Source organism: Elephas maximus, chromosome 15 (assembly GCF_024166365.1).
Source record: "Elephas maximus indicus isolate mEleMax1 chromosome 15, mEleMax1 primary haplotype, whole genome shotgun sequence".
In the NCBI taxonomy this organism is placed as follows: domain Eukaryota; kingdom Metazoa; phylum Chordata; class Mammalia; order Proboscidea; family Elephantidae; genus Elephas; species Elephas maximus.
The window spans coordinates 81,986,055-82,003,950 of record NC_064833.1 but is presented as its reverse complement, the minus strand read 5'-3'; the positions used below and the strand labels follow the sequence as shown (position 1 = coordinate 82,003,950).

At 43.3% G+C, this 17,896-nt stretch overlaps 1 protein-coding gene across 1 annotated transcript in view; it reads left to right on the top strand.

The window, feature by feature from the left end:
• The window catches only part of CLVS1 (clavesin 1), a 223,879-nt gene that overhangs the window by 183,848 nt on the left and 22,135 nt on the right, over window positions 1-17,896 (top strand). The window contains exons 4-5 of the mRNA XM_049854250.1: window positions 7,504-7,614; window positions 10,759-10,994. Of these exons, the coding sequence (XP_049710207.1) occupies window positions 7,504-7,614; window positions 10,759-10,994 (347 nt within the window). The remainder of the gene's footprint in view (window positions 1-7,503; window positions 7,615-10,758; window positions 10,995-17,896) is intronic.

The window sequence follows — 17,896 nt, the reverse complement described above, 5'->3', positions numbered from 1 at the left end:
AGGAAAAGGAGGCACAAAGCTTGAGTGCTTGGCTAGTAACTGAAAGATTGGCTGTTCAAATCCACCCAGAGACAACTCAGAAAAAAGGCGTGGTGAATTACTTCCAACGGGTCACAGCCATTGAAAACCCTATGGAGCACAATGTGACTGTGCAACACATGGGGTCACTAGGAGTCGAAATCAACCTGACAATAACTGGTTTTTTATTTTATTTTTATGGAAAGAAGGAAGGACGGGAAGAAGAAAGTGAAAGGAAAGAAAAAATGATAGGAGGAGAGCGGAGGGTGGGGAGGGGAAAGGAAGGGTTAGAAGGGCCTGGGTAACCAGTGCTGTTCACCAACACTTTGCTCCTTCCCCTACTGGGCACAAGGTAGAATCACACTTCCTGACATCCTGGAAGCAGGGCTTCGAACCGGTTCGTTCCAGTTCCAACCCCTGCCGAGAATTTGCGTTTCTACCCCAGATATACTCAATCAGAATTTACATTTTAAGAAGATTCTCATGTGATTCTCGTGTGCAATAAATTTGGAGAACCACTGCTCTACTGGAAAAAAAAAAAAAAAATTAAACCCACTGAGTAGATTCCAACTCATAGTGACCCTACAGGACAGCGTAGAACTGCTTCAGAGGGTTTCCAAGGAGCAGGTGACAGACTCGAACTGCCAACCTTTTGGTTAGCAGTCAGCTGTTAACCACTGCACCACCAGGGCTCCCTCCTAGGGGTGCTCAAAACCGATCCCTAACCAGCATCATAGCAGCACCTGAGAAATGTTAGCCACGCAAATTCTCAGCAGGGGTTTGAAGGGTTCGAGCTGGAAGGAATGGGTTTAAAGCCCTGCCTGAAATTCAGGTGCGTATTTGGCACGTAAAATGCTACAGATGAAGCTCGTCACTTTAAAAATGAGGGTGTGATTCCCCAAGTGATTTTCCTCTGCCAAACAGCAGTGTTCCCAGTGGGGGAGGCTGCCCTCCTGCCTGAGAGCAAATCAAGCAGAGCCCCCACCAGCCCAGCAGGGGTGTTTAGTGTGAGCAAGAAAGAAACCCTTGTAGTTTTAGACAATAAAAAGCGGGAGTTGTTTGTTACAACCACTTAACATACTCTACCTTGAATAATAGAAAATAGTAAGAGTGTATCTTCAGCAATGGCATTGTAGGTGATTTTTCTTTTCTTCTTTGTGCCTTTTTGTATCTTCTAATTTTGTAAACTTTGATGTTTTTATCTACCTTCCAATTTTCAAGAGTGTGTACTATTCTTATAATAAGAAAACAAATATAATTAATTAAAATTAAAATTATTTTTTTTGATGTTTTTATCTACCTTCCAATTTTCAAGAGTGTGTACTATTCTTATAATAAGAAAACAAATATAATTAATTAAAATTAATTTAAAGTACATGTTTTGAATATGTTCATAATTTGAAACTGGAATCCTGGATGGCGCAGATGGTTAACGCTCTTGGCCGCTAACTGAAAATTTGGAGATTTGAGCCCACCCAGAGGCATCTCGAAAGAAAGCCCTGGCAATCTACTTCCAAAATGTCTCAGCCGTTGAAAATCCTACACAGCACAGTTCTGCCCTGACACACACGGGGCCACCATGAGCCAGGACCAACTCGACCACCGGTGGCAACTGGTTTTTTTGGGGGGGGGTATAATTTTATTGATAGATGTATAAAATGTGTAGAAATTAATACCCCTTTTTCTTGAACCTAGGGTACGTTTTAGCACATACTCTTTAGACTTAAGAACTCTGAAAAAGAAAATGTTACACTGTCATTGAAGAAAGAGGTCCATGAAGTTGGTAGGCCCCGGAAGCAACCTGGAGAGACATTTGTGACAGGCAGCTTTTCCTTTATCTGCAGTTGGCTACGTGAATAGGCAAAGGCGACCACCAATGAGGGACGGCCACAACAAGACGATTGTCTTTGCTAATTTTCCCTTCACTTGCTGCTCCCTCTGCACAGCACACACACACACACACACATACACCCCATTATTAATAACAAGGTCAGGCTTACTCTGGAATACCTAGAACATTTGCACATTGCCTTTATTCAACAGGAAGGTCTTTCATTTGAATTTTACAGGAGGTATCTGAGGAAAAGTGGTCCTGTTTCTACTCAGAAACCCAGAACTCCAAGGCCCAGGGCTCTCCTTGTGTTTATCTGCACATACTAACTGGCTGTCTCGAATGAGAGCAAAGAAAGTCCACACCTTCAAGTGAGCGGGCCAATCAGCCAGGACCACCCTACAGAGAATTTACTGGCTCTCAGGCCAATTATTTTTTTCTTTCAATCATCCCTGATACAAATAGAAGATGGTTTTTGTTTGTGTTTTAAATTGTGCGTTAGGTGAAAGTTTACAAATTAAATTAGATTCTCATTAAACGGTTAATACACAAATTGGTTTGTGGACATCGGTTGTGAACCCTGTGATGTGTCAACAATCCCCTCTTCTTCACCCTGGGTTCCCTGTTTCCATTTGTCCAGTTTTCCTATCCTCTCCTGGCTTCTTGTCTTTGCTTTTGGACTGGTATGTCCATTAGTCTCATGTACATGATTGACCATGAAGTACATCCCTCACGTGTGCTACTGTTGGCCCTGTAGACCTGTCTAATCTTTGGCTGAAGGGAGAGCCTCAGGAGTGACTTAAGTACTGACTTCGAAGGGTCTCCAGGATTTCTCCAGTCTCACACAGACCAAGCAAGCCTGGTTTTTGTTTTTCCTTTTGTGAATTTTAATTTTGTTATACAATTTTTCTGCACTCTGTTGGGGACTCTCTATCGTGATCCCTGCCGGAGCTGTCAGTGGTGGTAACCGGGCATCATTTAGTTGTTCTGTGCTCAGTCTGATGCAGGATGTGGTAGTTGTGGTTCATTAGTCCTTTGGACTCATCTTTCCGTTGTGTCTTTGGTTCTCTTCTTTCTCCTTTGCTCCAGCCAGGGCAGGACTAGTAGGTCTATCTTAGATGGCCACTTGCAGATTATTAAGATCCCAGCTGCTACTCACCACAGTCGGATATAGAGCATTTTCTTTATAGACTATGTCATGCCAGTTGAGTTAGATGTCCCCCGAGACCGTGATCCCCTGTCCTCAGCCCAGTAGCTTGATCTGTTAGGGAGTTTGGATGTGTCTGTGAAGCCTCTATGACTTCTCCCTGGTCAAGCTGTACTGACTTGCTCAGTGATGAGTGCTGTCTCACCCTTCACAGAAGTCACCACTTATCTACTATCCAGCTAGTTTTTTTCCCTCCCCATCCCTCCCCTTCCCCCCAGCCCTCAGAGATTGTTTTTTTCTGTGTGTAAACCTTTCCTTGAGTTTTCATAATAGTGGTCTCATACAGTGTTTGTCCTTTTGTGATTGACTTATTTTGCTCAGCATAATACCCTCTAGATTCACCCATGTTGTGAGATGTTTCACAGATTCATCATTGTTTTTTATTGTTGCATAGAGTGTTCCATTTTGTGCATGTACCATAGTTTGTTTATCCATTCACCTGTTGATAGGCACATAGGTTGTTTCCATCTCTTTGTTATCATGAATAATGCTGCAATGACCATTAGTGTGTATATGTCTATTCATGTGACCACTCTTATTTCTCTAGGATATAGTCCTAGGAGTGGGATTGTTGGATCATATGGTATTTCTATTTCTGGCTTTTTGAGGAAGCACTGTATGACTTTCCAAAATGGTTGTACCATTTTGCGTTCCCACCAGCAGTGCATAGTGTTCCAGTTTCCCCACAACCTCTCCAACATTTGTTATTTTCTGTTTTGTTTTGTTCTAGTAACGTCTGGATGAGATGGTATCATATTATGGTTTTGATTTACATTTCTCTAATGGCTAGTGATTGTGAGCATTTCCTCATGTGTCTGTTAGCCACCTGAATGTCTTCTTCGGAGAAGTGTCTGTTCATATTCTTTGCCCATTTCTTAATTGTATTATTTCTTTTTATTGTAGAGGTGTTGGATTTTCCTATAGACTTTAGAGATTAGATCTTTGTTGAGTGTGGCATAGCCAAAAAATTTTTCCCAGTCTGTAGGCTCTCTTTTTACTCTTTTGGTGAAGTCTTTTGATGAGCGTGTTTAATTTTTAGAAGATCCCAGTTATCTAGATTATCTTCTGGGGTATGTTGTTAGTGATGGTTTGTATCCTGTTAATGCCATATATCAGGGCCCCTAGCATTGACCTTGGATCCACAATCAACAGCCATGGAAGCAGCAGTCAAGAAATCAAAAGACAGATTGCATTGGGTAAATCTGCTGCAAAGGACCTCTTCAAAGTGTTGAAGAGCAAAGATGTCACCTTGAAGACTAAGGTGCACCTGAGCCAAGCCATGGTATTTTCAATCGCATCATATGCATGTGAAAGCTGGACAATGAATAAGGAAGACCAAAGAGGAGTTGACGCCTTTGAATTGTGGTGTTGGCGAAGAATATTGAATATACCATGGACTGCCAGGAGAACGAACAAATCTGTCTTGGAAGAAGTGCGGCCAGAAAGCTCCTTAGAGGCAAGGATGCAGAGACTGCGTCTTACATACTTTGGACGTGTCGTCAGGAGGGATGAGTCCCTGGAGAAGGACATCATGCTTGGCAGAGTACAGGGTCAGCAGAAAAGAGGAAGACCCTCAATGAGGTGGACTGACACAGTGGCTGCAACAATGAGCTCAAGCATAACAACGATTGTAAGGATGACCCGGCAGTGTTTCGTTCTGTTGTGCATAGGGTCGCTATGAGTCGGAACCGACTCAACGGCACCTAAAAACAACAACAAGCATTGACCCTATTTTGTCTTCTATGATCTTTATAGTTTCGGGTTTTATATTTAGGTCTTCGATCCTTTTGAATTAGTTTTTGTGTACGGTGTGAGCTGTGGGTCCTGTTTTATTTTATAGATTGACATCCAGTTTTGCCAGCACCACTTGTTTAAAGGACCATTTTTTCCCCATTTAATGGACTTTGAGCCTTTGTCAAAGATCAGGTGGCTAGAAGACAGTTTTGATAATTGAGATTCCATAGTCTAAAACTAAGAGTGAGTCTCTAGATATTTTGAAAAGATTAATGTTTTCTTTGTAATTTTGCCTACTGCCTCTAGAGTATTATTTATAATTTTCTTCTACTTTACTAACCTAGACATTCATAACGCAATAGACTATCAATAGAAATAAGAACCCTCTTATTGGCCCTCTTCATAGTTACCTAGTGCTGCCATAACACAAATGATACAAGTGGATGGCTTTAAAGAACAGGAATTTATTTTCTCACAGTTCAGGAGGCTAGAAGTCTGAATTCAGGGTATGGCTCTAGGGGGAGGTCTTTCCTTATCTGAAGCCCCATGAGGACCTTGGCATTCCTTAGTGTCAGTCTCTCCCCTGTGTCTGTCTCTGTGTCTATTCTGCTTTTTTTTTTTTTAATAACTCAGTAATGATTAGGTTTAGGACCCACTCTACTCTTACTTACATAACCTCATAACATAAGAAACCCCTTATTTCCAAACAGGATTGTATTTACAGGTACAAGGGTTAGGATTTCAGCACATATATTGGAGAAAATACAATTTAACCCATGATAAAACCAAAACCAAACCAAACCTGTTGCCATCAAGTCAATTCCAACTCATAGCGACCCCTATGGGATAGAGTAGAGCTGCTCCATAGAGTTTCAAGGAGCGCCTAGTAGATTTGAACTGGGAACCGTTCGGTTAGTAGCTGAGCTCTTAACCACTATGCCACCAGAGCTTCAAAAATTACCCTATTAAAAAGGATAGTAAGCCATGGTTTTATAAATAAACAGTTTACTCTCATCCTTCTTCTACAGCCCCTCAGAACCCAAGCTTTCATGTGAAGGATAATGAATTATATTTCTGAGTAAGAAGTAGGAAGTTGCCAGAGAGAATGAGGCTACTGCCTACCACTTAGTACAAAGGAAAAACTTGTGGATATAGTCTTTTTTTAAAGAAATTCTTAGACCCTAAAGAGTATATAAAAGAGAAAGACAGCCTTATTAGGAAATTTTATGTTTCTAAAATCAGATTTGGAATAGTGAGAGACGATGACAGATGGACAAAAATATTACAAAGGGTCTCTCCACCCCTATACTCAGAGGTTCCATTAAGTTCTTTCAAATAGAATAATTAATTAAAAGATCTGTACCCTGCAAAGCCAAGACCTTTTACTGAAATGGTTCAGTTTATCCTTCAAAACATCTAATTTCTTTCTACTCTGTGAAATGTCTAGGTAGAGGTAATACTATTTTTAAGTTTTTCAAATGTCAACCCTTAAGCCCAGTTCTATGCACTTATATCTGAAACTAGGTCTCGACTGGAAGAGGCCCAGGGACCCTGCAGACTCAAAGGGTTCTGGAAAAAAAGTTAATAACCCTCTTTCCTTGTCTTTTCCTAAAAAAGACCCAAGCAAGGTGTGTCATACTCCTGCAGGGAACAGCAAGCTGCCTGCACCGTTAGCTCAGACAGCCCAAATTCAGAGCTTTCATCTTACCTGCTAACATTTTACGAAGATATTTGTTGTGATAAAATTGATTGACAGTGAACTTGGCAGTTCAAATAGCATTTAGATGTTGCTTTGTTTTTGATTCTGTTAGACAAGATTAACCTAACTGGCTTAGCCATTCTTCAGGATCTCAGGACCCAATCCTCTGAGACTAGCTTAGACTGTGTGGCCAAGGTCCTTCATTCTGTGGAGCTAATTAGCACTGAGAACAGCTTCTAAAACATGAGTTTATGCCCTGATCTGGATTCCAAAATTGGAGTTATCTAAAAAATGCTCTTATTTTTGCCATTTACAAAGTGTATTGATGGGCAGAAAAAAAAAAAAAAAAAGATATCCATATTCCCTCAATTAAGGGATCCAGTTAGCCCACATTCAACAAGTGTCTTTTCCCTAGGACCTATTGTGCGTCCTCAGGGTGAAATCGAAGCTAGTGCAGGAATCTGTAAAAATCTTGAGAGCAAGCGACGTTAGACTTTGGTCCAATTCCACTGAGCCCCACCTCTTAAAATCATTTGCAGTCCTTCCCCAATCCTTCCTACACAGCTCTCAGTCACCCAAGAAGTTCAGCTATTGTCATGATAATGCTGGTGGGAGAGGGAAGAGAGTGGAGAAGGAGGGTTAAGAGAAAGATCCTGTGCTTAGGGCTCCTGGGAGCTGAAGCCTTGGTTACCTAACACAGTGAAGAACTAGAACACATACTCCCCTCACACTCCTGGCCGCACCGCTCCTGTGCCGTGTAGGAACTCAAAGAAGTGTGACTTGGGGAAGACAGGCCTGGCACCTATGCAAACATTTTAAATTGTGGACTCAAAAGGAGAGGAGAGAGGCAACCTTAACAGCAAGGTCACGGGTGTGTTTTCTTTCTTTCCCCACCATTAGCTAGTTCGTCAATAAGAGGTAAGACACAGGTTCCTCCTTGGGGTTGCGGTCCTGCTGGTTTCTGTTTAACCTGGAGCACTTATTAATTGGTCTGTATTTCTCTTTCCACCCCAGGACAGCTTTCCTGCCCGTTTTGGAGGAGTCCATTTTGTTAATCAGCCTTGGTACATTCACGCCCTATACACGCTCATCAAGCCATTCCTTAAAGACAAGACGAGGAAAAGGGTAATGAAAAATATGTATTATGCAAATTCCAAACAGAGAACGTACAGTGAACATTACGGTGCCCCTTCTTTCTCTCTCTTCCTCTCCCCGCCCTCCCCCCTATTTTTCACTGTGACTTTTCTGCTTTTCTGCAGCCGCTGAGCATTTGAGCCTCAGCTGCAATTTGCAAATGGCCTGAATTTAATCAATAATTCAGTAGAACTTGGTTATTTTTGGTGTCCCAATGACAACCCAAAGGAAACTCTGAAGGCATGCAAATACCAGGTGTTTGTTTTTCTGGAAATGCTTCTAGAAGATACTGGGCCCAGCAGCACCGTTTTCATGGAATATTTTAATAGCAATGCTGGTGGCATAGTGGTTAAGTGCTACAGTTGCTAACCAGAAAAGGTCAGCAGTTCGAATCCACCAGGCGCTTCTCGGAAACTTTATGGGGCTGTTCTATTCTGTCCTTATAGGGTCGCTGTGAGTTGGAATCAACTCGACGGCAATGGGTTTTTTTTTTTTAATGTTTTGTCCTGCAAATGTATTATCCCTCTGAAGAATGTTTATAATTTCTTTAGCTTTTTTCCATGTTCTTAGGTCATAGCTGCCAACTCCAGTACCTGTCAGGCTGATAAGGCCTTCTTCATTGGAAATAATAAGGCTCTTCTGCAGAAGACCTGTTCATCTCAGTCACATCAGCTGCTGTTTGGGAAGCCAGCATCTTGCATTAGAGCTGGGCTTTCTCATGGCATTCTGACTGGCTGAGTAACTGAACATTCCTTTACCACTCTGATTCTTAGTTTCCTCATCTGCAAAACGGAGAAACTAACACTGACATCACAGAGTTGTTGGAGTCCTTTAATGAGACAGCGTATTAAAGCACATAGTTTAACACCTCTCGCATAGTAGAGACTCGGGGACCTTTATTTCTTTTTATCATTTAGCTCCATTCTCAGTTACCGTTTTCAGTTACCTCCTGGGTCAGGAGAGCCACTCCTCAAGGGAACCAGATCAGGGACCTTCTTACCAACCTTACACCTAGAAGGCACAACACTAGAGAAGAGCTCTGGATGTTCAGGCAGCTCTTATGAGGTCAGGGATCCCCCCTCAACACACACACAGGCTGCATGGCTCCTAATTTCTAAACCTCAGGTGCTAGAGTACTAGTTAACAGTTGCCATCAAGTTGATTCGGATTTAGTGCAATGCCAGGTGTATCAGAGTAGAACTGTGTTCCATAGGATTTTCAACGGCTGATTTTTCAGAAGTAGATCACCAGGCCTTTCTTTCAAGGTGCCTCTGGGTGAACTCCAACCTCCAAACTTTTGGTTAGCAGCTGAACACTTTAACTGTTTGCACCACCCTGGGGCTTCTGTACTGGGTTTGGGAGGTGAAATACACTGTCCTCAAATGAGTGTGGAACTAGGAACTAGAACTTAATTCACATGGGGCTAGGAGAGTACCACGGGCAAAGAAGTGTCCAAGAGCGTTCCCAACGTGGCCTAGGCTGCCCACTGGCTTCACAGTCTACTCAGGAAGGAACCCGAGGGAATTCCTCCCACAAAGCAATGGACACTTGCTGCTGTGCTGTAAAAGGGAGTTTCTGGAGTCCTGGGCACAGAACAGAATCTGACAGGTGGAAAGCCCAGCCTTCCCCCTGCTGCATTCCTCAGACCATCCAGCAGGACCCCCAGAAATGAGAAACAGCCCCACTAGCCCTTCCCAAACTTTCAGAATCCGAAGTGTTGAATCAATGGCTATGAATGTTTGCTCTAAACACCAGGACTAATATTTAGCGCCAGGTTTCCCTGCTTCAGATGCTATAGTCTCCCCTCCAAGGAGTTTTGGCAAATGCCTGAATAAGTGAATTTCTTCAAAAGAAATTAGTCTTATTCAAATTCAGTCATACACAAATCTGGTGTTAAAAAATGTACATTGTTTTCTGAAGTGCTACAATATTCTTCTGAAAAGTTTACCACTTAATTTTTTATTCCCTTTATGTTTAAATGATGCCATTTAAACCCAGTACCATGGACCAGGGTAGCAAGTATTTATTACTGAATCCCTGTATTTATGTATTTTAAAATCACATTTACATTTCATCATGGTTAATTGTGGTGGGGGGTGGGGAGGGGCTGGGGTGGGGAGGGTATTGCAGGGTGCAGGCATGTATGTATAATTGACTATCATCCTGTACTTGGGTGTAACTTATGTGTATCGAGCCTGGGACATAAAGAAACATGCCAAAAGTGCCATCACACAGAAGCATTTTAAACCAACTTTCAGGAATCGATTCCTCAATTGTGGCTTGTCTGCTCTGCAGATTTATTTGAAAACAGCTGCAATTTAGAGGTATGTCCTCGCCTGCTTGACCAATTTTCGTCATCATCCATTGTATGCTTAGAAAATGCAAACATATTTGGGTATTAGTCCACAATCCAGACAAAAATGGAGAACTGAAGCAAAATCATCCCACGATAAATTCCCAGCTTTCAGCTTTTGAAATGGAAGTTTTCAATTCGTTGATTGAATTGATCAAGCTCCTTCATTGAACCCACCCACCTGGGGGCTGAGAAGCAGCATCCCTTTCCCTGAGAGTACTTCTGTCCCTATGGGGAAGCAAGACATAAAGGAATAAGTCAGAAAGAAATTAGAAGTCAGTAGGTAATGAAGAGTTAATTAAGAGGGGGCAGATGTCACTGGGGCAGATTCAGGAAGAAGCTGTAACTTGCTCTAAGCCTGAGAAGAATGGAAAGGGTTTGGGAGGTGCCAAGGGCAGGAAAGTTCCCCAGGTGGGAGAAGAGAGGCTGGCTGACCTGCGTGACAAGAATGACTGGCATTTGGGTGACGTGTATCACTACTACTTTCGTTAGCAGAGATAATTAGGAGATGACTGGGTGTATAAATTTGGGCTGTGGCCAAATAATACTCAATTTGTTCATAAACTTCATTTTTCATTTTTTAAGGACTATTAATTCAGCCCCTTTCGGAGCAATAAATTAGCATTTTATGAAGACTCAGCCACAGACACAGAAATGAAAGCCTCTTTGAACACCATGATCACCAGCAGTGCCTCCAATTTGTCATTGCTAAATTGCGTATTAGATTAAATGCTGGGTCGTATGCTTCAGATTTTTTATTGCTAATTTTCCTTTCTTTCCAGATTTTTCTGCATGGAAACAATTTAAACAGCCTTCACCAGCTAATACACCCTGAGTTTTTGCCCTCTGAATTTGGGGGAACCCTTCCTCCTTATGACATGGGGACATGGGCTCGGACATTGCTCGGTCCTGACTACAGCGATGAAAACGATTATACTCACACTTCCTACAACGCGATGCATGTGAAACACACGTCCTCCAACCTGGAGAGAGAATGCTCCCCGAAGCCGATGAAAAGGTAAGGCCTAGACTAGCACAGCCTCCTGGCTGAGGTCAAGAGGCATTTTTTCTTTGGGCCTATTGTGGGTTAAGTAATTGAAGACCTTTATGGGAACAGAACTTGAATAAAATAAACTGCAATTCATTCTCAGCTGATTTCACTAGAACTGAAAGCAAATGGAGCTTGGCTGACCTAGAAATATAGTTGTCCCCTTGGCATTAGAAGGACAGTTAAAGGCTAGGATCTCAGTCATGGCCTGGTTACAGCCCTGATCTCTATTGAGCCTGTTAATATACCCAGAAGGAAATGTGGGACCCTTGAGATACACTAGATGGGAAAACAACTTGTCAGAAAACTTTTCCATCATTCATCCATTAGAAACCATTTATTGAACGTTTACCTGGCTCCAGGCACTAACCAGGCACTGGGAATATAAACATGAAAAAGTCATCACAAGAATAAAGACATGTGCCTGTCTTAGTTGGGCTCTCTAAAGGAGCAAAACCATAAGGCGTATATATATGGAAATCCTGGTACGTAGTGTTTAAGTGTTATGGCTGCTAACCAAAAGGTTGGCAGTTCGAATCCACCAGGCATTCCTTGGAAACTCTATGGGGCAGTTCTACTCTGTCCTGTACGGTCACTATGAGTCAGAATTGACTCGATGGCAGTGGGTTTTTTTTTTTTTTTTGTAAATATGTATATACATATTACATATGTGTATATGCATGTATATATATGTATATATGCATATGTATAGATAGATTTTCTCCAAGGAAATGGTTCACATAATTGTGGGGATTGGTAAGTCCCAAATCTGTAGGTTAGGCAGCAGTGTGGAGACCTCTGCTGGCTCATGAGATTGCAGGAACCAGCAAACCCAAAATGGGCAGGTCAGGTGGCAGGCCAGAGGCTTCTGCAGACCAGGATCTAGAGGTCAGATGACAAGAAGAGCCCATGGTCAAGACAGAAAGAAAGCCTTCCCCTAGAGGCAGTGCCCTGAATTCAGACTTTTAGGCTCCTAAACTGTGAGAAAATAAATTTCTGTTTATTAAATCCACCCACTTGCTGTGTTTCTGTTTTAGCAGTACTAAAAACCCTGGTAGCATAATGGTTAAAGCTATGGCTTCTAACCAAAAGGTCAGGAGTTCGAATCCACCAGGTGCTCCTTGGAAAACATATGGGGCGGTTCTACTCTGTCCTATAGGGTCCCTATGAGTCGGAATCGACTAGACGGCAACGGGTTTGGTTTGGTTTGGTTTAAGAAACTAAGACAGAATTTGGTACTGGGAGTGGGGGACTACAGTAACAAATACCTAAAATGTGGAAGTGGTTTTGGAAGTGGGTAGAGGCTGGAAGAATTTCGATGTTCTTCATCATAAAGTGCTAGTTTGCCTTGAATAGATTGTTGGTAGAATTATAGACATTAAGGGCAATCCTGATGAGGGCTTAGAAAGAGCTGTGATAAAAGTTTCTCCCACCATGAAAAGAATGTTGCTAGAGATGTGGATATTAAAAAAGTGTTTCTGATAAGGCTTTAAAAGAAAATTATCAACATGCGATTGGACACTGGAGGGAAGGTGATTCTTTTTATGCAGTGGCAAAGAATTTGTCTGAATTATGTTTGAATGTTTGTGGGAGGTAGAACTTGTAAGTGATGAACTTGGATATTTGGCTCAGGAGGTTTCTAAGAAAGCTCTTTAAGGGGCAGAATGGTTTCTTCTTGTTAATTATAGTAGATGCAAGAGGTAAGAGATGGACTGTAAATGAACTGTGAAGAATAAAATCAGAATGTGGAGATTTGGAAAATTCTGTCGTACAAACTAAGGGTACATGTTCGAGAACTCTCACCAAGGACGTGATGATTCAGTCTTTTGTTCAAGAGTTTAAGCTTGTGAACTGATGGATCTATTCAACCACCACAGCAGAAAGGGACAGAGACAGTACAAAAGGAAGAAAAAATGCCTGCCTCCTGGAATTCTAGAGGCAGGAAATGGGCCAATGGAGTGACTTGGTTGCAAGTGTCTGTTGTCTTCCAAGAAAGCCATCATTCCAGGAACAGTTCAGAGATCAGCAGAACTGTTGGAGGGACCATGGCAGGCAGGGCTGCCTGCATATCAACGGGTGGAGCTGACACCCAAGTTTCAAAGGGTGGAAAAGTGCCCCCTAGGTTTCCAAGAGTCAGATCTCTACCACCTTGTTTCCAGAGTGTAGGGCTGCTGTTCAGATGAGCCAAGAGACGGGGCCTTCTCCCAAAGCTGAAGGAGCAGCGCTAGTATGCCCAAGAGCCCAGGAGAATGAGGCCTTCACCCAAAGTTGAGGGCGTAGGGCTGCCATACCCAAGGCCCAGGAGAATGGAGCCACCAGGGGTCAAGGGGTGAGGTCACCGCTCAAGTGGACTAGGAGAATGCGTTCACCCAAATCCCAAGAAGCAGAGTTGCCATCCCAGTGGCCTGGAAGTCAGGGTTGATGCTGGCCAGGGGGTCTGCACTCAGAATCTGGAGAGCACAGCCAACACCCAAAGTCTGGAAGTCAAGGCCATTGCCCAGATGGTCCCAGAGGACAAAGGGTTATTTTTAAGCCTTGAGAGTTAATCTAATTTGTTCTGCTGGGTTTTGGATTTGCTTGATACCTGTGATCTCCCCTATTAGAAATGGGACTGTCCACCTTATGCCTGTTCACCATTCTACTTTGGAAGCACAGATGGGGAAGTCAGATACCACGCCACATGAAGATCACCAAGGAGCAGAAGCTGAAAAGAGACAACGACCTTCCCCCAGAGCCAACACAGAGAGAAAGCCTTCCCCTAGAGTTGGTGCCTTGAATTCGGATTTGAAGCCTCCTAAAAACCTGTGAGAAAATAAATTTCTGCTCGTTAAAGCCACCTGGTTGTGATTTTTTTGTTGTAGCAGCAAAATTAAGACAGCGCCTGAGGAAAGTCTTCTCAGTAGGACTTTTTTGCAAGATATTTATAAAGCATTTGAGCTGGACTCTGAAGCATGAAGATTAGCAACCCAGGCTTTAGGAAGGGAAAATGCATTCCAAGCAGAGAGGGCAGCCTAGGTAGAGGTTTGGAGGCCATAGAGCGTGGGATATTCTGGTTTGGCATGTAACCTGGGAATACGGAGGTACAGGGTAGACATGGGAATATTAAAAAAAAAGTTGGATCCAGATGTGAACTATATTAAATACTATATTCAATGGGGTGCCATGGAAGAGCTTTTCTTTTTTTTTTTTCTTTAATTTGATATGCAAATAATATATGAGTACTTTCTCATTGTAAAAACTGTAACCTTGTTTCTGAGACTAAAATCCTCTTCAACCACCGTCCTAATCTCAATTCTAACCCTTTTCCAAGGGTAACCACTCTTGTGAGCATGGGGTGTGCCCTTCCGTCCTGTCTGCCGTGCGTCACAGACATCTGTGCACGCCCATAACACTGGCCCACTTGTTGTCGAGCCGTCTCTGACTCGCGGCCACCCATGTGCATCAGAGTGGAGCTGTGCTCCGTGGGGGCTCCAGTGGCTGATTTTTCAGAAGTAGATCATCAAGTCTTTCTTCCAAGACACCTCTGAGTGGACTCCAATCAGCAACATTTTTGTTAGCAGCCAAGTGTGTTAACCATTTGTACCACCCATGTACATACCTATATAAAATATATAATATTGTCATGTGACATCTTTCCATATCAGCATATCCAGACACATGCTTTTTTCATGTTGCACAGTATTCCAGAGCATACAACTCAATGTCCGACACGCATACAGCAGGTACTCTGTAAATGCTCATTGAATATGCAAATGAATTAATGTTGAATGAAAACTGCTAGCTCCAAAACCCATCCTTGGAGCACCTGCCCAATCGCTTTGACCAAACTGTCAGCTCCTAGAGGGAAAAAGCCAGCTCTCCCTGTCTTTAACAGACTCTCATAAACCTTGCCTTCCAGAATCATAACATCCTAACCAGCTGCTGTCAAGTTGATTCTGACTCATGGCGACCCCATGTGTGTCAGAGTAGAACTATGCTCCATAGGGTTTTCAGTGGCTGATTTTTTGGAGACAGATCACCAGGCCTCTTTCCTGAGGCACCTCTGGGTGGTCTCAAACCTCAGACTTTTCAGTTAGCAGCTGAGTGCACCACCCAGGGACGCCTCTTACATCCTAGTTGAGGAGTTAAGACATGCCCACAAGTAACTCTAGCACAATGCAGAATGGGATGAGTACTATAAGGAGGTGTCAGGACCTGCCCTAACATTGTGAGGGAGTATCACTAATTTCAGCCAGGGAGACTCAGAAGGGTCTTCATAGAGGAAGACCTAGCTGAACTGGGCTCGGAAGATAGTGCATTTCTTTGATTTCTGAGTCACAATCCAAGGCTAGCTTGGCAGGCTAGCAGTTCTACACACAAGTCCTTTCCCTTACCAAGGCGTGACTTCCCCAGCCTGCTGCCCTTCCTGACGGCACCCGTTAAGCCTTTGCCTGTAGATTGCAGGCAGCAGTTGGCACAGGCAGTGAGCAGGCTGTGTGTTATCACTGATGCTAACAAGGAGGGACTGCACCTCTTGTTGAAATGTGTCTGCCATCAGTCAGGTGCCTTACTGATGGATGTGGTTCCTACTGAGAAAATCACAGGAACTGGACAGCCACAATTCATAGTACCTTTTTGACCCCTCAGAACCTATAGGGCCATGAGAAAATTGAAAACAGAATTAGAGGAGACCTTAAAGTTCACCTCCTCCATGTTCCCACCTGATAGAGTGACCTGTTCTCCAACACCCCTTACCGATTGCCAGCCAGCTTCAGTCTGAACCCACCTGGTGACAGACTGGCCACCCAGGGGGGCAGCTTGTCCCCTGTTACATAGCCTGGTTACAAAGTGCCTCCTTCTTTGGATCCAGAGGACAGTGGCCTGTCCTCTGATAGCACTGTAATTTCCAGTGGGTAAGAGGTTCGTATTGTCGTAATCCCTGCAATAGTTCCCAGCATGCTTCAGGCCCATTTGGAGTTAAATGGGCTTTTGTGGACTGTCCTTGGAGCCTAATCACTTTTTATTATACAGCTTCTGAGCAAAAGTGTTTTTGAGCTCCAAGTGGCTGTCTTGACTGATGAATTTTGGAATTGGCTTGTAGTAAAATGCAAGAAATCTGTAATTCTCAGCATTGAGTGGTTCTAACAATCTCCTTTCTCAAGATAATTGAGAGTCAACCCTTTAAGCAGAAAACCTTTTTAAAGTTACTGCTTTAGATGGAAATTTCTCTAAACAGCTTTTAATATTGTCCTGCATTCTAATGGAATGGGATTTTGAGGTAGGTGGCATTCCCTGCTTTGATCCTAAATGACCCCGAAGTTACACATTTATAACTTTTTGTTTCAGTTTTTTATTTTGATTTTCAGAGTCTACTTTCTTGCTCCCGGGCTGTCTGCTACCTCTTTCTGTTATCAGGAGTGTGATTGTGTGAAGCGCCTCATTTCTTCCTATGTAATTTGCTACTTGAACATATTTTAGGCTTGGAAAATAGGTAGCCAAACTCATTAAAACTGTCCAACCACAAATAGGTTTTGTATTAGTTATGATTACTTTAGCTGCGAATAAGAGAAAACTATGCCTGAACCACTTTAAACAGTTAGGAACATTTATTATTTTGAAACAGGCTGCTCAGCCATATTGAAAACCCCAATCAACACCCTTTCCCCCACCCCTTTGTCTTGTTTTGACAGGAAGTCGCAGCAGATAGTGGCTCCGTTCACTGGCTAGCGCTAGTTACACCTTGAAGCACGCACAGATTGAAATCACGCCCTTCAGCTGACCACCCCCCCTCCTCCCACCCCCAAATATAGGCATGAGAGGGCTAAAGGCAGAAAAGTCTGGGTACCAAACCCAACCCCCTGAGGCCACTGGAAACAAAAAGCTCCCCAGCCCCCTTAGTCAGCGAGCACGTGGCCTTAAGGTCACCAGACCCCATGTGCTCCTTGTACGCGCAGACAATAAACTTGCCACTTTCTGTTTCCTTGCAATCAGTGTCCGTCTTATTTCAATTGGCTAATGAGACAGGACAAGAACCCGAGCGGCGTTCGGTTACAATTTCACATAATGAGAGTCTCTAAGGTGGCTTCGGGATTGTTTATTTCAGTGGCTCAGTGGTGTTAGCAAGAACCAGGGCCTCTTCATCTCTCCCCTCCATCCAGCATCACTGGAGTCTCATCAGGAGGCTCCCCGAGCCCAGAAGAGAAGGAAGCCCAAACACAAGAGTTTTTACCCACTGTTTTTTTTTTTTTTTTTTTAGAAAGGGGGAGGGGATGGCTTGGGGTTGTCAACAAACAGTGCTGCTCCAGGCTTGAATTACTTCCTGGTTCTAGCCTTTATCTCTGATAAAATAATTAAAATGACTATTGGAAACCCTGGTGGTGTAGTGGTTAAGTGCTACAGCTGCTAACCTATAGGCTGGCAGTTCAAATCCACCAGGTGCTCCTTGGAAACTCTATGGGACAATTCTACTCTGTCCTATAGGGTCCCTATAAGTCGGAATCGACTCGACGGCAATGGGTTTTGGGTTTATGTATACGTATGTGTATATACTCCCCCCCCAAATCACTGCCATAGAGTCGTTTTTGACTCATAGCGACCCTATAGAACAGTAGAACTGCCCCCCACCCCCCCCATAGGGTTTCCAAGGCTGTAATCTTTACGGAAGTAGACTGCCGCCTCTTTCTCCAGTAAAATGGCTGGTGGGTTTAAACTGCCAGTCTTTCAGTTAGCAGCCCAGTGCTTTAACCACTGTGCCACTAGGGCTCCTTTATAAGGATACGCACACACACACAAACACACTATCTTGAAGTAACCACTTTCAGAGAGAGAGAGTAGTACAAACGGCCAGTGTGCTCGAGTCCACCCAGAGGCACCTTGGAAGACAGACCTAGTGA